The 21,505-nt window shown below is 42.4% G+C and overlaps 1 protein-coding gene across 4 annotated transcripts in view; it reads right to left on the bottom strand.

Moving 5' to 3' along the window:
• Positions 1-19,974, bottom strand: part of PREX1 (phosphatidylinositol-3,4,5-trisphosphate dependent Rac exchange factor 1) — a 167,656-nt gene extending 147,682 nt beyond the window's left edge. For all 4 annotated transcript variants that reach the window (XM_068416018.1, XM_068416019.1, XM_068416020.1 and 1 more), the window contains exon 1: positions 19,691-19,974. In XM_068416018.1, the coding sequence (XP_068272119.1) occupies positions 19,691-19,849 (159 nt within the window). In that variant the 5' untranslated portion in view covers positions 19,850-19,974. The remainder of the gene's footprint in view (positions 1-19,690) is intronic.
• Positions 19,975-21,505: the final 1,531 nt, after the last annotated feature.

Here is a 21,505-nt window from a genome sequence, read left to right as displayed (position 1 = left end):
CCTGTACACCAAGGCAGGCGCACAGTAACTTTTACATTTCTGTCAGCAGTCTGTCTCATTCATTCTCAACAAGAAATAGTTTCACAACGCTTCACAACATTCCCTTTATCTATTCCACTGCTTCATTATCCTGACTTTTTGAAAGCATCTCCTAATTTTCTCAGGTGCTGCAATTTAAACCCATTACTTCTTGTCCTATCAACTACAGAGAAGAGTTTACTCCATCTCAGCAACATTTTCATTCTGAGCAACCCAAATTCATTCAAGTTTTGCTTTAGAACATTTCTGTTATTCTTTTCTGGATACCAACAACTTGGGAACCTTACACACAAAACTAGACACTGTCCTGTTGAGCAAAGAACTTCAATAATAAAATGAATAATTTAAGAATTCTTTCCATTTTAGCCGTACAGGTGTACGAATTTATTATTTGTGACTGATTTTTAACAGTATCAGATTCATTCAAAAGAGCTTCCCAGAATTCAGTCATTCTTGCTTTATAGCCCATTAATCTTTTTCCCATGTCCACAGTGTCTCCCATAGCCTTCCTTGTCCTCATATATGATGATTACATCTGTCATGAATACAGATAAACAAAAAACAGACAATGGTATTCAGCTGTTTATTCAGTAAACGATACGATCACCATGCTCATTTTCTAAGGAGCAGAGCCAAGGCTGCATACACCGACTAGCACGGCATCCAAGCAGTACATGCTTGACTAGATGATCTTTCGAGGTCCCTTCCAATCCCTAACATTCTGTGATTCTGTGATGCTAGGTGGCAATTCCAGACAGGGAAACATGGACTGGCTCCCTGCTCTTGTATACAAACACTTCAGGTTTGCACACAGTGAACGCTATGAAGTAGTATGTCAGACAAATGGCATTTCAGTTTCTTCTCGTGCTAACGGCTCTTTGGTTGCTTTTTAAAGGGAAAAGCAGATATCAGTTTCTGAGTCTTCTGATTGGATTTTTCAGCCTTTTCCTTCTCTTTTCAAAAATCCTTTCTTTTAATTTTCTTCCAGGGCTGTGCCTATGCCTACTCTTGGCTCTGCTGTGAGCTCATCTGTTCTCCGACAAAGCAAGCTATCACCCAGAAACGAAGAGAAATGCTTTCTTGTTGGTCCCTCATAGCCAGCCCTTGGAGCAATCATGTTATTCTGTTCAAGTTATTTCTGCCTCTGAAGAACTGCTGGCCTCAGTTTCCTCCACTCATTTGTAGATTCCATTTTTCCCTCTTAAAATTCAGAGCAGCAGGGATTAAAGTTTCTACTGTGTTCCCACCACAGAAGTGAATCTATACCTCCCTGACATTTTATGTAATGAAATACATACATAGTAGTATATGAAAATCTTCAACAAAACATATCAAAATAAAATGACAAAAGATTTGCTATAAACAGCCACTGCAACTGGAGAATTCAAGACCTGGAAAGCAGATATGAGCTGATGAGGAGGAGCAGCATCATCTAATATTTAACACCACACTCTTCATGCATGAATACCCTCCATAACTCACTCCAGACTCTGCCAAGATTTCCAGCTCATGCATGCTTTAGCAGTTGGTACCACACATCAATAGGTTATGAATTTGGAGTTATGACTGCTATGTAAACTCATTAAGCCTCCACTTGACTCAGTAACAGCCAAGAACTCACCACCAAGAAACAAGAATCCCACAATTCTGCTATAGTCTAGAAGGTACATCCCGTTAATAAATAGGCAAAGTATATAAGTGGTGTGGGAGGAACCATCCTGGCGTAAGTTTTAGAAACCAAAACCAAACACAGAAAGCAGGAAACTGCTCCAAACTAGCAGCAATTTACTGCCAAACAAGATGCTTAGGTAGGATGGTGCCAGTATTCTAGCCAGGCCTCATCTTTTACTCTTCCTGGGCGGTAAGCAGGGTGCAGTACCTTCCTGCTGCAGAGCATGCGGACCCCAGGCCCTGTGCAGGCAGGGACTTGCACACACCACCTCTTCTTGTGCAAGTACAAACCTAACTGAATACCCCTCGTCTTTTGTGTATTCACCACTTACTGCACAAAAAAACAATTTCAGGGGTGTTTTAGAAATATTACTACTCCTGCTTTTGTAATACTGCCTGCAAAATTAGTTTTTTACATATAGACACAGACTAAATTCAGCTGAATCTGAAATATGTAAAAGATTATTTTTCTAATCCGTTCTCTTGCCATCTTCTTTACATCTTTGGGTATCCACTTCCTTTATAAGCAAAATGACTGAGAACCTTTACATGAAGGAAAAAAAAAAGATACTTTATTTCTCAGCAGTTCACACCCTTCTGTTTATCACCTTGAAGGTTAAGATAAGTACTGGAGCCACTTTGAAAATAGTTATTTTACACTATAATCACTACAAGGGCAGCTCCAAGAAGAGCTGGCAAATGAACAGCAAGGGGAGATGAATCCAGGAAAAAGCAGGGGTTTGTGCAAGTAACACCAAAAATAACAAAAAAAACCCTGCCCCATAGCCCTGAAGATTAAATTAACAGCTTTTCCAGCATTCTCCCATAACTCTGAATCAGGAGACCTTTATACAATTACTTTCCTCGAGTTCTGGACCCATGAAAACTTTCATAGCTGATGGTATCTGATTAAAAACTTTCATATCTTTATGTCTCATACTAACCCTCCCCTGCCCACACCCATAACTCTACAAGAAGAGATAGAACACATGGAGAATTGGCATTTCATGGTTACTCTCTATCTCCTGAAATATATTTTGCCTGAAATCACTGAGAACTTCTTCATCGGGCATGAAATGCTGGTATGCACAACATGCACACCTCACGTAGATCTCATTTCAGTGCTGATTACAGCAAGATGTGGAGAGAGAACTTGCTATAGGATTTCTTTACACGTCAGAACTTAGCTCTACATTTGAAACTAATCTGAAATCAATATACGTCTTTTCCTTCTCCCTCACTCCTACAAACAGGATAACTCCAATAAGGACAAGGTGTGATAAAAGGACTGCCTCACTGGGCACAAACAGAACCCCCCTTTTCAGAAGAGTGCTGTTAAGGAGATCTACATATTACGGAGCATCAAACCTTTTTCTTCCAAGTACTCCAAAGCAGATCAGCCCTTTGGAGAGGCATCCCAGAATCCTGACAGCATCACAGAGCCTCATATGAAGCAGCATGTGCTGGAAATAATGCCGAGCGTCTCTAATTGGAGGGACGTTACTCGTGGATGGCATGGTGCATCCTATCCGAAAGCTTCTAAAAGCAGCAGAGCTGCCCCAGAAAAACAGGGAAGTTTGACAACTGAGTATCATGTTACCAAGGCACACAACATACAGGGAGATTTGTACCTAGTTCATGTCACTGCCTGGAGTTTAGACTGCTGGGAAAGAGAGACTTTTTAAGAAAAGATTTATATAATGCTGAGTGAAGACAGAAAGTATTCATTTAGCCAAATTCCACTTAAATGCACATTAGAATGGGCAAGTAATACATCTCTAAATGAGAAGCTGTGCAATAAAAAGATCATGAGGTTTCTGTCACTAATGCCACAGCTGGTGTATCATTAGTCACAAAAAAAGTACAGTCAAGCCCAAATTACTCGCCACATAAAAAAAAACCAAACGCACACCACCTAGGGAATCTGTTTTACCTTCATCCTAATGTCTCAACCCTTCTCACCAATTCCACCAGCTCAGCTGAAACTTGCTTACACAGCAAATATAAGAAAATAACATAAGCCTAGAAAACAGAAGCAGACTAAGGCAGCACATGTTTCTCTTCCTCCTTTGAAATTGTCACTCAAATATCATCTGTATTTAACATTTCTTGATTCCAGAAAGCAAGCTCTAGCCTTATGGTAGAGGCTCAGTGCAGATGACTTAGGTGACCAGCAAAGGCTTGGAAGAGCCATCAGAGCTCAGTCTAGACGCAAGCAGTTGTACAGCAAGGCCATACTTGATGTGGGAAACAAGAAACAACAGGAGGTTGCACTGGTGCAGGGATAGTGAACTGAGTCAAGTGGAGAAATCAACAGTCTAACATCATCTTGGGCTACAGTACCCATCATATCAGATGTCTCAAGCATAAGTCTTGGCTTTCTAGAAAGATCACATCAGTTGGGGTGAGAGAAAAGGAAAGTAATGTTCCTATGACGGTATTACTCCACCTCTCCCCAAACCACACTCCCTCAAAATCTCACCAATTTCTTTTTAAAAAGGTTCAATAGTATCATGATTTTGCAGAGATATGTTATGCTACTGTTTTAATTTTGGTACTGTGTTAGTTTGAACAAAGCAGTAGTGGCCTCTGACAGAGTCAGAGCTGGTGAACAAACATATTTTTATGTGAAAATAAGGAGAATTAGGACAACACCCAACAAGGGTGTTGACTGAAGATATATTTTCAAAATTAATAAAAAGGAGGCAACTGAAGTCTTGGAAGATCAGTGGCGCAAAACATACCAAAAATAAACTCTCTTGTCCCAAAGGACGGGTTGGTGGAGTGAATTTCAGGATTCAACTACTTCTTTAATTCACCTTCAAACTTTAAGTTTGAACCTTGGAGCTAAAAAATTACAGAGGAAGAGACTTCCTTTCTATGGCATCTCTTAAGTTCCAGCTCCTCACCAAAAATCAAGAAGTGCAGGGAAGCCACACAAGTGAAATGTTCTATATACTGACTTTTATAACTAAACTTTTTCCAAATCTCTCCATGGACTCAGTTTGGCCTTCAACAGTTTTACTTTGCTGGAACAGACTGGCTTTTCCTAGTGAACGCAGGGGCAGCACCAGCAGTATATTCAAACCACTGACATTTTCACTTCATTTCTGTCTTTTACACGCTTGGTGCTCAATGTGTGCTCGATTGCGGAACTCAGGCTTGCACTTACTCCTTTAAAAAGTACTTCTGCATAGCGTTGAGAAGTTAGTTTCAGCAGCTAACACATACACAAACAGACTAGGCAAGTGTGAAACAACCAGATGTCTGAGTGTTTGCACTTGCACTTGCTGAGATTCTAGCATAAGCACAACTGTTGAGACAACTGCCACTGAGTAATTCTGAGACATAACATAGCTTCTTTATTTACATTTTTATTACTCACTGAGAGCAATGGGAAGCTGCTGACTGGCAATTCCTAAAGAGCCAAGACTTATATTCTACACCGTATGTTCACATATGACTACAGCAGGAAAACTCTCCTAGCACAGTCCCTTGCATCCAGCAGAGGTACTTCCAGAACAGAAAATTGCTAATGCCTCCCGTCCCCATTGATTCTTGGTCTGTGCACAGAGGTTGTCGATACTGCTTCTGGTTATGCCTAACCAGAAGTTCCCCCTGGAACTGAGCTAAGACCACCAATTCATCAAGCACTAACTGCCAAGGATGTGTCAGCTGGTTGCCAGAAGACGGAATTAAAGAGTTAAAATTTTTGTTGCACTTTTTCCACAAAAAAAGATGCATAGCTTGTGTGACATCTTTTGCTCTGCTTTTTCTCCTAAAAGAGGTAAGGAATGAAGACAAGATATTTAACTTCAGTTGCTGGCTCTGTTAGTCACTTCCCCTGCAACCTTCGGACAAGTCATTTTGCCTTTCTGTGCCTCAGTTTCTCCACCTGCTAAATCCTGGTTTTCTATTTTGAGATAATACAGCCAAAAAAGTGCTGCATAAACACAGACTAGTATCTTTATTCTTAATGCACTTGAGAGGAAAATCTTCTTCTTCTGAAAGTAAAATAGCCTGAAACTTTCCTTTCCACTGGGTTAAGCTGTTTTTTGATACCATGCTGCCCCAGCAGCTCACCCAGAACTACATTAAAAAAGAACTGATGTCATGCAGCCTTGCCTCCAAATACACACCACCTGGACACAGCAACTGCTGCCACTGCAATTTAATTCTTGCTTGCTGATTGCAAATTTCAGTTCCTCTGGTTGTGCGCTGTAAAAATTTTGATTCATACTTTACTTTCCAAATATTGTGGCTTTTCTTGTGCAACCGCTTAAGAAAGATGCATTGGCCACTATTGTGCAAAAGGATCTCTTAGGACACATGCATATACACCGCATACACAGTATAACAGACAAAACCAGTCAGGAGGCTGGCTGTTCTTTCTAGCTTTATTTTATGTCAAGATGCATATTAAGCTGTTTTTAAATGGGGAAGGAAACAGAGGTCAGAGTGAAATTCCCAGATGTACCTTGCTGTTCATGATGTTCATATTCTATACCCAGAAAATGCTGATACTGCAAGGTGGCAGGCACCTGCTAGAACAGGATGAGCTTTCCCAGCTCCTCCTGGCTTCAGCGCCCTGCAGGATAAAGTCCATAGAGACAGCAGAATCCTCAAAAGGTGCTCTACCAGATATAATGCAAAACAGACTATCATCCTAAGTAATCTTTCTTTTTCTTTCCTTTTCCTCTGCTACTCAGGGTAACTACAGAAAACTTCCAGCACCCTTCACCAACAAATCCATCCATAAAGCAAAGTTTCATCAGCTTGATCTGTTCACGTCAGAATCAAGATGCAGCTGAGTACATTAAATATTTAAAGAAAGAGAGACTTAACAGTCAAAAAAAGAAGAAAATACACATTACTTCAGAAAATGTTTTGCTCACTGAGTAAAGAGTAAGAAAGCTTTGCCCCATTTGGCAAACATACAAAAAACCTAAACCCAACCAACAACAAAAACCAAAGCAAACTAGTAAAAACTGTGCACAATTTTTAATTTATAACAACAGGAACTGCCCACCTGATTTTTTTCAGAGAATCATCATAGTTGGTGAATACTGAAAGACTATATAATGATGTAATATGTCTGCAATGACCCGTTCTAATTCCAAAAGTACTGATCTGGCCTTCTTTTTGACTTCTTCCATTCATCTAGAACCAACACTCTTTCCAATTGCATTTAGTTCAAAAGCCTTGACTATACCTTAAAATTATTGGTCCATTTTTGTTTCTAAATGCTTTTTGCCCTTGCTCCCTAACTTCTAGGTGCAGTTACTCTGGCAAATATTATTTGTAAGCGCTGAACAGGGAAGGAGGGAAGCACAGAAGTTAAGAAAATGTGTGCAGTAAGATTATCTGTCCTTGTACAGCAGCTTTGCAATCCACTGCAAGGGAAGGCAATGGTAAACCAAGAACGCGGGTGCAATGTGAAGGCCAGAAGACTGAATGCAGCAGAATTCTAGAAATTCAGTGCTGGCAAAGCTAGAGGTCTCACTCAGTAAAAAGCCCAGTAAAACAGACACTGCAACACCAAATGCACTGGATTGTGTGTGTCCTGTACCATTTAATGACTAAGTTAAAAACTCCAGTGGTAGTTTTGTCTTGCATAAATAACGTAATTGGTAAATCTCACTTTTCAACTGTACCTCCCCCAAAAAATCATCTTTGGCCCATATAGCATGAAAATCGTTACCGAGAAGTTTTCAGAACATGTTCTCCTTACATGTGAACAAAACACTTGTGCCAATACAAAGGAGACATGTATTTGCAACAGGGATAGTTTCACATGCAAAGTTTTAAGAGCTGACAAAGGAGGCAAACTCTGGGAAAAGTGTCTTCCCAATATGCATCTCTCGTTTTCCTGTTGAGGGATCATGCCTCTGACAACTGAATGCTCATAGCAAACACACTTCTGCAGCTCTCTTTGGAAATCTTCCCCCACTGTTCTTCCTTTATTCTGTGTCTTGTCAACACCCCCTCCTCACAAACAGCTGCTTCCCATCTGAGCTGATTTCTGAGCACAGTGTCGGTAACACAGAGACAGAACCACCAGCACCCAGAGGGATATGAGCTAAAAAATTATATGCAAATGTCCAGTGATTATCATTTGAAGCCTTTGATTTTCCACAATAAAAAGGGAAGTAAATAAAACAGAAATGAGCAAGTGGTACTTAATGTGAAGGACCAAAGTGCTTTCAGTCTACGAGATCTCAGCTCACAACTGTTAGTAATGACAGTCAGGATTACGTAATTAACATCCAGTTCCTCTTCACACTGTCCTGAAGTAGTCCCCACCCATTCAAACTGTATTTCCTTTCTGTCTCCTCCTCCATAGATCAAGAAAACAGGAGACCCCAAGTAATGACCACACCGGAGTCAGTAACAACAAAAATCTAAGGCAGGCTGACAAAACGTATTTCAAGCACTTCTGGCCTGGCATCTAGAACTTTCACATAACAACAAAGCATCGGAAATAAACCCATCTGCACCAGCACAGAAAAGCCAGCACTGGGGCTGGGTGTCAGCTCTGCCACAATCACTGTTCAACCAGAGTCCTATTTCAGCCAGATGTGCCACAGCCTGGGGTAGGACCTCAGGCTATGCCTATACTAGTAAGCAAACAGTGCCAGGACACAGGCTTGAGCCTTGCAATCCTGTTAGAATATTTCCTAGCATCCTTTGGCCCAGGCCTACTAGCATTCTCCTAAACAATTCTCATGCATGGTGCCAGAGTTAGGATGGGCCAAGGACCATCCCCAGTAGGCAGTCCAAATGCAGCCATCCTACTTTGAGACTTCAGTGGGTCAAGACCAGATCATGCCAGTTGGCCTCAGGGCCAGAGAATAAAGCCTGGCACTGTTTTGTTTACTACATTTGTAGCCTAAGTCTCTTGCTTAACAATACAGGGCATTAACCACTGATCAGATCTAACAAGACAGATAAACTTTTGCCTCCACGCCTCCTCCTCTGTGACCTACATATTAAATAGCACACAGCCCACTCATATATACCTGCATTAGGCTTGTCCATTGTTCCCACAACCACCTAGATTCTGTTTAAGAATCAGGTTTCTGAGCCCGAAACATTTTACCAGCTCAGAAGTTTTACAACCTTCTGTTATTGCCCCTTCAAAGAAAATGAAAGGGGCTTCTTTAGCCACCTAGTGATGAGGTTAACAGCAAACGGCTCCCTGTGAGTGAGGTGATGAATTCAAAGCAGTTGTCAGATTAGACAGAAAGACCCATGGGACCAGAGACTTTGCTATGTAGCTAAAACACGCCCACCTATCCGAGATAAGAACTCACTAAAATGCAAACCCTTATCAGGAGTCTGTCCCCAAAGCAGGGCCCTCCACCAGTGGCACTTTGAATATCAGGGACTCCTCTCATTGTCAGCTTCCTCAGCCTCCAAAATAATCCCCAAATGGAACCTTTTATGTTTCCCCCTCTTTCCTGACATGGATTTCCCTCATGTATCCCATAGCGGGTTGTTTCAAGTTACTCAAACTACACTAGGATGCCAGAAGCATGAGCAGACAAAACTTCCAAGACAAAAGTGTTATCACTGAAGTGATTTACTATAGATAAGAAAATGTATAAGAAGATGTGGATGGTGTTGTTAGGCATTTTTAAATCTAAGCCCATTCTATCATGTTCAAAGGTAGTTAACATCTGACAGCCATCCAGTAAAAGGAGTCTCACAGGTTCAAAGCTGTTTCTTAATAAATTGCTCAGATCACAAAGACAAGCATCACTGCTCAGTGGCAACTTTCAGCAGTCAGGGTCACCAGTTGCAAAGAACTGTGCTAGCCTCTCTCTTTAAAAGTGGTCCACTCAAGGAAGGGGTGAGCAGTGTGACCTTTCAGCGATCAATATTTGCTCATTCTGACACATTATAGCAAGACGTGTTAGCAGAAAGAACGTGGGTTTGGTATCACTAGTAGTGACACTGGTTCACAATTCAACCAGCAGCCTGATTCGTGCAAGTCAAACTCCTAGCCCAATCACATCAAGTTTCACACCCAAAACATACAGCCAAGCAGTTCCTAATATATGCTTGAAGGAGCCCTGAATGTGTTGGCCCTAAATCTTAGACACTGGCAACTAAAAAACTGACAAATCCACAGGGAATATATAATCAGCACCCTGCATATTTGATTTTTGCTTTTTTTTTTTTTTTTAAATTGAAAGTGTATTACTGGGCCAACTAAATGATGATTAGTCTACAAAGATTTTTAATGACTAAAAGACAGTGTTTGTTAAAAAAAAAGTGCCCTGATTTTATATAAGTTAAGTGGTTTGGGAACCAACAAATTAACCTGTTGGCACAAGAACTGACCACAAGCAAAACCAGAAGTACAAAATGAAAGTCAGGTTGAGAATGGTCACAAAATTTACTCCATGAGTCATGAGGCATCCGATAAGCTGCAGCAAGGTATTATTTGTATGGCTGATATGCTTCCATAAAAATAGCAAAGGCAATAGCAGTGAGATTGACACAATATCCTTACACAAACATAAATGTTCCTTCAACTCAGTTCCACAGTCCCATCATCTCAGTAACCACCCTAATCTTTAAATAATCGAGGTGTAGAAATCTATTGCTCTCTCTGCAACTCAAAGATATATGACATAAAATTGCAGCTGTTTCTGGAACTGTAGGAAGTCACGTTGCCAGCCAGTTTGTAACAAGGTCTTGTACTATTAGCACTGGGTGAAAAAGTAGGTGGGCTTTCACACATAAGCATCATGATGCCCAGAATAGTCAATACCTGTCTTTCTGTCACTAGGTTTCAAGGGGCCTACCAGAGCTCCCACTCAGCTTTGGGCAATCACTATCTCATGGCTTGACATATGGCTATCAGCTGTGTAAGCAATGAGTTATTCTTCTAAGGAGGAGGGCTCATTAGGAAGAGTGAAGGAACTGTTTTCTTCCCACTGAGCTGTTTTTTCTTACTCTGGTCTTGAGATCTGCAGTTCAAAGGGAGCCAAAGCCTCTTCAGATGAGTGGCTTCTCCAGAAGGGTGAAGGAGAGTGTATATGCAGAAGTCAGGCATTTTAGTCCAGATAACCACCCTGAGGTTCTCTCCCAGTACAGACCTACTGCAGTTCTGGATGTCCGCTGCAGCTTGACTCAATCATATGTGCAGAAGGCAGTGTTAAAGCTTTCATCAGGCTTGGCTAGGCAATCAAGCAGGAATCTTCATCTGCAGTAACATTTAAATTCAAGACTTCGCTTGTGTCTTAGGCATGCTGTTGGTGCAATCCCCAGTCCAAGCCTCACTTTGTGATCCAGCAGGGAAAAGTAGTAAAAGGTAGCATTCAGTGTCTGTATGAGAGATGGCTTTGCATGAATTGCATTGCTCCACAATGAAGTCTCTGTAGCTGATTGAGAAATGACGTTGTTGCATATTTCAAATCTTTTTCTTGCCTCTAGCTGCTAAAGGCCAAAAATGCTGCAGTCATTCCCCCTGCTAAATGGGAACTCTTCAAAATAGATAAGAAGCATGATAAGATAATGATACTTCCAGTCCATCCTTCAAAGAGACAGGACTGTTTGCTTCAACACAAGTTGAAAACAGAACACAAAATACTGAGACAGAAACAGGGACAAAAAGGGGGGCAGGGGAGGAATGGATTGAAGCCACCGTAACAGAGGGGGAGATAGCAGCCACCCTATGCCACAAGTTCAACTCTACTTTTTACATCCTTAATTCAAACAGCCTTCACGCACCCTGAAACACCCTACAACTGTGCAACGCCTTTACCGAGAAAACACCCATTGCAGGCTGGGAATCCATCTGAGGCTGGAAACAACAACAACAGAAAAAAGGATTCTACAGCTGGAAAGAAGAGGAAAACTCACACATAGTCCCTTACATTTTCTGGCAAGTGCCTGAAGGAAACAATAGGCAGGCAACAGAAATAAGTAATTTCTCGAAAGCTTCATCTGTCACGGACTCATCTGAACGCCTGCAGGCAGACACTGCACTTGGGAGATCCTGCTTTTTCAAGCCTCAGATACCCTCTCAGAGTGGGATGCCTCTGGGACTGCCAGGATCTGAACATAGGAAAGCTGGCTTGAAAACACATCACTCTTCCCCTTAATGAGGGTTCAGTGTTGCCCTTTCAGGGTACATCCCAGAAGTCTAAATATTAGACTGCTCCCATAAATACTCTATGCAGACACCTAGTCACAGTCACTGGTATGAGCAATGAGTTATCCTCAAATACAGGTACAAACTCAGATAAACCTTTCTTAAGGCTCCTGTGGTATGATAATACTCCCGTATAATGTACAAAAAATGTGAAGTAATCCATTCCCTCACTCAGTACTGCTAAAGCCTTGAGAGTGTCTTGTGCCTGCGTTTTGGGCACTAGAGTTCAAGAAACATACAGATTAGAGAATCCAGATAATAGCACAGAAATTATCAGAGGTAAAATTAAACAGTTTTCGAGAGAAAAGTTAAATAATTTGACAGTTTTGTCTAATCTGAAACAAAAGGTGAAAATATCCATGAAATACTTGAGGGACTGATGCAAAGAGAAAGAGATCACCTCTGTGCTCACTGCAAAAAACCCGAGATTAGACATTACGTTAGGCATTAGGAGAACATTTCTAATAATAATGACATCGAAACACCAGGATAAACTATCAGAAATGACCCTCCTTTGATGGGATGGTTTGTCAAGATCCTCTCCAAGATTATCTTCCATGATTATATGATATGATGTAAAACTGTAAAACCACATTTCCCACCCCTTCAAAGCAGTACTCATGCCTACGGCACAAACACTGTGTGACCTGGGAAGTGGAAAATTAGCAAAGCTTGCAAACTTTTTCTCTTCCTAGATTTAGGGACAAATAAGCTCCCGTAAGGTATCAGTCTGCTTCCTGCAAAAATCAGCCAAAACTTGTGTATAATCAAACACACATTCACCTATGTGTGGAGCAACTCACTCAAATAATTTCTGCTGTGATGCTTGTTTCACTTTTTGATCCCTGTGCCCTTTCCTGCCAAAGCCCAGGGTCTCTGTCCCTCCCTTACACTCACTCAGCTCCCAGACTGCTATTGCAAGTGAGTTTTGCTGCAGAGGCACCAGCATGGTGCTGGGAAAGCACAGGGCAGCCAACCTCTCCCTCCCACCCCAGAGATCATGACAACAACTGGCATCCCTGAAGTGAGAGGGAGGGACAAATGGCAAAAGGGCTGATTGATGATATCAGTGCAATTCAGAGGAGGGAGAGATGCAGAGCCAGAGTCAGGTCAGACACCTCATTCTGAAGGATGTAACTAGACCAAAGTAGGTCTGAGATAAAGGATAACAAGGGTCAGATGCACACCAAGCTGGAACGAGCTAAGGGAAGCAAAGAGAAAGGAGTTTTAGTTGTCACCTGTGTGGCAGTAAACTGGTGAAACTACATAGGGAATTTATTGATATCTGCTCATTGTGGAGACTGTGAGAGTGCGAAAAGAACTAAACAGCTTTGTTCATAGGAAAAATCTGCTGTACTCCTATATACCTTTGAATTGTAAAGCTTTGCTGTAAAAGGCATGGGCTGGTCACACAATTTTCCAAGTGAAAAATTAAGCTCAGACATGCATCTCAGAGCAGAAGAGAACGTGGGAATTCTGCATCCTCCATCCCTGCCCTTAGACCTGTGGCTCATAAACTGGGCTCTGCAGACCACAGGCTCAGAGGAATAAATATTTTCAGAGCTTTCTCTTTGCTTTGCTTTTCTGTTTTTCAGTTCTGCTTCACTTTCTACATAAACTGGTTTCTTCACATTCTCTCTTTGTATCCACAGCAAAAGAACCTTTTAATCTGCTTGCATTTCAGCCTTTAGCAACTAATTTTGCACTACACTTAGTCTGAACAGAAAACTCTACTAGCAGAATTGCCAGCCCCAAATATTCAAGAGTCATAACACAAGCTCCTGAAAACCCATGAGCATTTATGTTTTGCTGATATTATATCTTCAAACTTTGCTTTACAACCAGAAGGGCTACACACATGCCATTTAAAATGAAAGCTGTGATCTTCCTCAATGTGAGTATTGTTAAGACTGTTGTTAACATGTTGTTAAGACTCAGCAGTAGAAGATCTTGGTTATTCACAATCGTAACAACCAGCTGTAGGTGAGTGCATGTGACTAACTGACCAAAACAACAGAAGGGCACAGCTAATTTAGATTACTTCCAAACAAATTTCCTTTTCCATCTCCTTCCTCTCCCCAATTGCTCTTTTAGCTGTCTCATAATAAAGGAGCAACATTACCCAAACCATATGGTTCACCTTCCAGAATCAGAGTTTATCTGTATCTACTGATGGTAAAACAGGCAGAGAACAGGGTAGGACAGGAAACCACACCTCACAGCTGAGACAAATGGTCTGTTTGCTACCCTATCTGAGCACCAGAGCCCTGATCTTGGATGCAAACAAGATTGTGAAATATGAAAAAAAAAAAAAAAAAAAGGCCTGTGTGATGCTTATCATGTTTCAAGATGGGTGGAGTGCAAAATACTAGATCAATTACAACTACAAAGCAAGCAAGAAAAGGGAGCATAACAAATATTTTGAGTCTGTAGGATGTGGGTTAATTTATCTGATGGCACATGTCCTAACGTAACATATTTATACAATTGATGAAATGTCTTCATATAAAACTAAAGGATAGCATAATATTAAAACCTAAAAATAGTCCTGGTACAGCTACTTATCCAACTTGAGACCTGTCTGATAAGGACAGTTCAACTTCCATACTGTTTTCATGCCTGCACAGAACACGCAGCAATTGCTGAAGCTAAAAGTACATCCTGTCATTCTGACATTAAAATTTACAAGTTGGTGGTTTGTCTTTGTAAAGATGAAAGAGCCATATTTACGTACAACATGGAGAACAATCTGGCTTTATAGACTTGCAATTATCTAAGTTGTGGGAGCTGTATGTGCAGGTTAGAGCTAAGTGTTCAGTGAAATTAAAGGATGGCAAAAAAAAAAACAATGTCTATTCAAGAAAATACCTACCTTTGCAATCTAGTGTATTGGATAATTACTGCTACTACACTTTCACATGTAATTCATATGATTATATCTACAAACTGGTAAACCAAGCCTTTAAATACTGACATCTAACTGTTGTGTACCCACTATTCGAGCTATTTTTAGAATGACGGTCAATGAGTATGTCTGAAATTACTCAGGGCTCCTGTGCCTCCTTACTTGAAAGCTGGTCTTTAATTACTGCAATATTAGTATCACAGATTTAACTGGGATTCTGTGGAATAACCACATGGTATTCAAACAAACCACAACCTTTCTTTTCTCAATGAATTTTCTACGACTTTTCCATACAGATTGACAACACAGGCAAGAACAGTTACCTAGAGAACAGCTTAAGGACTGCAATGTGCAGACATTGCACCTCAGTACCCAAAGACTCTGCTACCAGACAGATGGCTTTGACATTTACCTGACTGGTCACCCAAACTAAATTATCATCTGGTTTAATTTAGTCACACAGAAAAGAAATATTTGCAAGACCACATATAAAACGTAAACATTTCTGCATATGTTGCAGAGAGTTAAGAGGCTAAAGGCAGGCAAAGGATTAATTGAATCTTGAAATCTGGAGACTGAAAATCCTTATGGTTTCACCTCTCACCAAAGACTCACAACAGAATTATTTGCCTTTATCTCTCTGTATTCTTATCTTACTCCAACAGTAACTTTTAGTAAAGTTCCATTAGCTTCTGACCGTTTTCCACTTTGCTTCTTATTTGATCAGTAGTTCTTTAATGACGTTGGCAGCAGTATGTTTTCATCCATTCCCTGTAGTTCTCCCTGCTGCTTAAAAGCTTTGGCTGTGTAACAAGCCTTTATTAGTAGTGTTATTAACATATCTGCATAACTGCAGTATTATCTATTAATACTCCTGATTTACACAACATTTCTTCAAGAAGGATTCCATATTTTGCAACATCATACCTACCTAACAAAATGGCAGATAAGACAGGGCACAATACAGCATTTGCATATTCATAATTAAATCAATAACTTCAGATCATCAGCTGTGAGCTGGTAGAAAGAGTTTGCCCTCTCTCAGCATGGTAACTCCTCATTTTGAGGGCTAACCGAGGAAAAGTAAGACTATCAAAATAATGATATGCATATGAGTATCATATCTGTATTGTATTACCATTTAATATAAAATCCAGACTCTGTTTTTAAAAAAAAAAAAATAGCTATATCCCTTGGAATTGATCATCTCATCTTGTGAGATCTGGAACAAACCACAGAGAAAAGCTGCTGGGTTTCATTCTCACCACAGTTCTGATACATAATACTGTAACGTGATCTCTCAACAGGAGAAACTAGATAGGAGTAAAACTGACTAGGAACACCTTCTTGTGTCCAAAATTCAATGGAATAAAAATGTTACAAACAACATACACAGTGAAAAATTAACAGTATGTATTAAACCTAACAGACTGAATAGCCTAATTTATCTGTAGTGGTACAGGACATCTAAGTTAAATTTGCAGATATAACTCCTTTTGGCAGAATTACTTGAGGTATGAAATATAATAGATTCTAGAGACTAAATTTTATTTAAATAGGTAAACATCTGGAGCATTTTTATTAAATGAGTACAAAACTCAGAGCAAAATGCTCTTCATGGTGACTAACACAATTTTTATTGTGAGAAAAGAGAACTCCATATTCTATAACTTTAATGATACCCACTGTATTAATCTATAGAAGCAAAATAAGGACCACAATCTTTTAGGCAAAGCAAATAAGGAATGAGTCCTTATGTTTATAGCAAACCTACTTTCCTTGCAGCTTAGCGCAAAAAGGTTTCTAAGCATACAAAAAAGAAAAGAAAAAGGAAACCTTTCCTTTAACATGGTTGCATATTAGTCTTCTAAAAAGGACGAAAATACTCTTAATAAATCAAAGGTACTTTGATTTATTTGCAAATCCATAGTATTAAATACTTAAGAGATTCTTTTACATTACCAGGGAACACAGGAAGCTGCTGCTAGCAAGCAACGTCAGTGCTGTGACTAAACCCATAGAATTTAGTTGTTTGCTTTTTAAAACACTGTTTATTGAGAATACTTAATGAGGACTAGGGCTTCAATAGCAAATATTTAACAAAGAGCACAAATTCCCTCACCTAACCTTTTTCTAAAGCACAACTGTCCCATCCTACTTAGGGAAAACTCCTTCTGACCATAGAAAGATATGAGATTTAGCCTTCCTTTATTTATCAAAGCTATTAAAGTTTCTTAAGCAAAGGAACCTGTACCCCACATATCTCTCATCTCATGTTTGACAGGAACAAGTTTCCATAAGATCTAGGAACTGCAGCTGTCCTGCACAGAGGAACAGCAGTCTTTTCTCCACTACAGCCAAAATTGTTTCTGCAGCATATGGAAGTATAATCAATTTCAGTACAATTCACACTGTAAAAAACCCCAAACAAACAAACAAACAAAAAACAACCAACCCACAAACACCTAACATCACCCAAACACGTCGGAGTGTTAACTAGCTGCATTACCTCAGAAAGTGTAATAGTTTACATTTATTTTGCACTGGGTAAGTGCCACTCACACAGAACATGAGATGGTAAGAAAGAGACCCATGGGGCAGGAGCAGCAGTTCCTATGCAGTAACGTCAGAGCACTCAGAAAAACAACCTAATGGGAGTAAAGTGGACTTCATTTGTGAGGCCCACGTAGATTTGAGAATACAGGGTCCCAGTGCTACAGCATTACTTTTATTAGTGTCATAAGGCAAAACTTTTACCCTATAACTGCCTGTAATTCCAGTGACTATGTAGATGATATTATCTTTGCATGTCATGTCAGCTGTCCAATGTGGGAGGCAGGGCAGAATTCTTTCTTTTTGTGGTATCTTGTTAGAAGGTATTAACTTATGGCCATCCACCAAATTTATGCAGAAAATATTTCTCACTCCAACTTTTATTTTTAAAAATTTCATCCCACTACTGCTGTTTTTACCCTCATATACTGCAATAGCTCCTCATTCTCCTTTCCTTGGCACTGACACCATTCAGCTATCTGAATGCAGCTGTATAGAGATTCAGCCCATGAGAACTAGGTCAATGACTGAAGAAACTGTCATTATTTAGGACAGCACATGAACATTCAACACATGCTTAAAGTTAAGCCTGTATGTGAATGCTGTTCTAAACCAAGGTCTAGAGATAGGAAAGATTCTAGCCCCCAGTGCTTTTTCAAACATAATTGCCAAAACACAAACTCCATAATGGGGTAAAGCTGCACTATCGGAATCAACCCACCAAGATAATACTCCAGCAAATCTACACCTAGTAGCTAGTAACAAAGTGACTGTGAAGGGCTCTGACTGTCTGCAGTGCCATCCTGAGACCACAGCCAAGTGTACTCTGTCAGTATCTTCTCCTGCCATTACCTAAGGCATATTCCTCATGAAAACTGCCAAGTTAATGAATATAAACAAATAAAAGATTTGTTTTGTCTTTTAATATATGAAAGTCCCATTAGTTAACACTGGGAATGCATTTAGCTGGAAGCACTGAAGCTAAAAATACATGCAGCTTGAATCTGCATTCCAGCCTGCAGCTGACAAAATCTCAAATTCAGTACTTAGGACAGAGGAGTTTTCTGAGGGTTTTTGTTTTGTTTTGTCTTTAGGGTGGGGCACTTCTGCAACTTGCAGCTTTTTTAAGAATCTCCTCACACTGAGACAGAATCCCAGTTCTAAAGGAAGCTAACCAGCACTTCAGTCGGAAGCTTTCTGAAATTAAGGACTCTGAGTTCAACTATTTGAGAGAGAAAAGGAGGATTTAAGTAGAGACTAGTTCATAAAGCAACCACATCCTTTTCATTTATCTTTTATGCTAGACAGTTTGCCACTTGGGTGACTCTGAAAAACAGTGAAGACAAACTGATTTTAAAAAACAAACAAACAAAAACCTTGCCAGAAAGACAAGTGAAAAAGGGTCCAGGGTCTAAGACCATTTAGATGAAATCAGGGTTTAGTACTTATCTAGCAACACACCAGAAAGAATTTCTGCCCTGTCCAATCTTTTAGAAATCTCTGCAGAGACTTCCCTTGCTTTGATTCTTGATCTCTGTGTGATCAAATAGTTTATTCTTCTTTTTTTATTGCATATCTGTTATCTAGTAACTTTTACTGCAGGCTCTTCTAGTTATTTGCAGGAGTGTGATGGTATGCTGATGAATTCCACATCTAGAGCCCATATAGGAAAAAGGAAATACCCAGATGGAGTTTTACTTCTGAACTAGTCCGTGAATAATTTCAGAGGGTGGGTATAATTGTCTCCACATGCACAGACACACCTGGCCCAATCATATATTTATGTTTACCATTAAAAAAAAAAAAAAGTAATATTTATTTATAAATAACAGGCAGTAAGCACAGAGTTTCCAAGTGGGTGTAACAGCAACTTATAAACAACAACAACAAAAGGGATGAGGCATTCTGAAAAGCAGATTCATTTCTGGATCAGTCCCGTCACCCCAGCGAGGCAGCGTGCTTCCCCCGGCCCAGCGGCCAGGGCACCGCCAGGATGCTGCGAGAGCCGGCCCCTCCATCGCTCCGGCCCCTCCATCGCTCCGGCCCCAGGGCTTTTCCTCACCGGAGGAGAGAAGGCGGTTGCTGACGGTCCCGCTCTGCCCACGGCGGACCCACGCCGGCCCCTCGCACATCCCCCGCCTCAGCCTCTCGAGCAGAAGAAACTCCCCCTCGGCGGAGCGGGCCTGGCCCCAGGCACTTCCCGCAAGTTGTGCCCAGCGCTGCCGCCCCGCCGGGACGCGCTCGCACCCCCGGCCCGCCCGGGGAGGAGCCGCTCCGCTCCGGGCCGGGCCGCCCGCCTAGCGCCCCCGGTGCCCCTGAGGGGGCTTCCCCCGCCCGCGCCCCGCCGCGCCGCTCACCGACTGCAGGAAGTGGAGGGTCCCCACGTAGTCCCGCTCCGTGCTGAGGATTTCGTTGAGGACGCAGAGGCGGAGGCGCAGCTGGCGGTCGGTGTCCTTGGGGCAGCCGGCGGGCTCCGCGGCGCTGGGGGCAACGGGTGGCGGCGACGGCTCCTCCATGGTGGCGGGCCGCGGGGCGAGGCGTTCCGCTTCCCCGCCGCTCTCCTTGGCCGCCTCAGGAGCCCCCCATGGCCGCGCGGTGCCCGGTGCGGCTGAGCAACGGCACCCTCTGCCGCCCCCTCGGCCCTGCCTCGCCCGCGGGTGGAGGCGCTACAGGGGCCGGTCGCTGAGCGGAGCCCGGCTGCGGGACATGCCGGGGTAGCAGCACGACAAGCGCTCCGCGCTGAAGCAGCACTGAATGAAGAGAGAAGGGAAGCCCCGGAGGCGGGGAGGGAGGCGGGGGGAGCGAGAGGCGGGCAGGGAGGGCGGAGCGGGGAGGGCGAAGGCGGCGGAGCCCGGCCCCAGAGGCCTGGCCGGGCCAGCGGAGGGCAGCGGCTTGGCGGGGCGGCGAGACGAGAGCGCGGGCGGGCGGCCTCAGCCTCCTCAAACCCCCTCACACTCCGTCACACGCACACCTCACACCCGCACCCCCTCATCTCCTCACCCTGCGCGCACACACTCCCCTCACACCCGCACTCCCTCACACCCGCACTCCCTCACACCCGCACTCCCTCACACCCGCACTCCCTCGCACCACACACCCGCGCTCCCTCACACCACACACCAGCACTCCCTCACACCACACAGCTCGCGCTCCCTCACACCACACAGCCGCGCTCCCTTACGGCCCGCGCTCCCTCACACCACACGCCTGCGCTCCCTCACGGCCCGCGCTCCCTCACACCACACACCTGCAGTTCCTCACTCCACACACACACACCAGCTGCCCGCTCTCCTTCATCGCCCCCCACCACACGCACCCCTCACACCCCGCACTCACACACACCCCACGCACCCTGCACTCACATCCCCCATTCCCTCACACTCCACACGCCATGCACTTGCACGCCCCACCGCCGCACTCACACAGCACACCCAGACACTGGGCTCACACACACACCTCGCACACCCCACACCACACTAACAGCACAGGGAGAGAAACACACCATGGCTACCTGCACGTACAGAGAATTGCACCCAAATCCACGGACCCTCCGCCCCTGCGCAGTGCTGAGGGGTGGACACACCAACACAACTCCTACACAGAAGTACATACAGGAATACACACACCAGAACGTACACAAATACACAGAAATAAGCTTTCACAGGCTTCTATGTCAACAGAGAATACATATGACAAGCGTAAGTGTTTCATTGCGGTGAATCAAAAATATGTTTTTAAATTGGTTGTAACTGCTCGTGCAAAGTGAGTGCAAGGCATAAGTGTGGGGGTGAATGGGGTAAATTGCACACAAAAATAGACCAAGTCCTACAAGTCGGTGCTGCTCGCACTGACTTCCAAAAAACTAACTTGATTCATACCAGTGGAGATTCTCCCAAACATCTTCATTACATCATAAGAAAGCTGCCAGGCTTTTGTCAAACTACAAATACATATTTATGTATTTTGAATTGAGAAAAAAAAAGTTTTAAATGTTAATAATGTGAACTTTTAAGTGGCACAAGGATAGAGACACTTATTGAATCTACTGCCTTAAACACTAACACAAATAATGTAATAAATCATCATCTTCCTCAGGCTAAAACAAAATACCTCTTTGGGTATTTTACCTCAGCAGTGACTCTCTTCTGTCTCGACCTTTATTCTAGTCATTA

This window comes from Nyctibius grandis, chromosome 19, assembly GCF_013368605.1.
Source record: "Nyctibius grandis isolate bNycGra1 chromosome 19, bNycGra1.pri, whole genome shotgun sequence".
Classification (NCBI taxonomy): Eukaryota; Metazoa; Chordata; class Aves; order Nyctibiiformes; family Nyctibiidae; genus Nyctibius; species Nyctibius grandis.
Note: the sequence above shows the minus strand (reverse complement) of the source record. Positions and strands in the feature narration are given on the sequence as shown.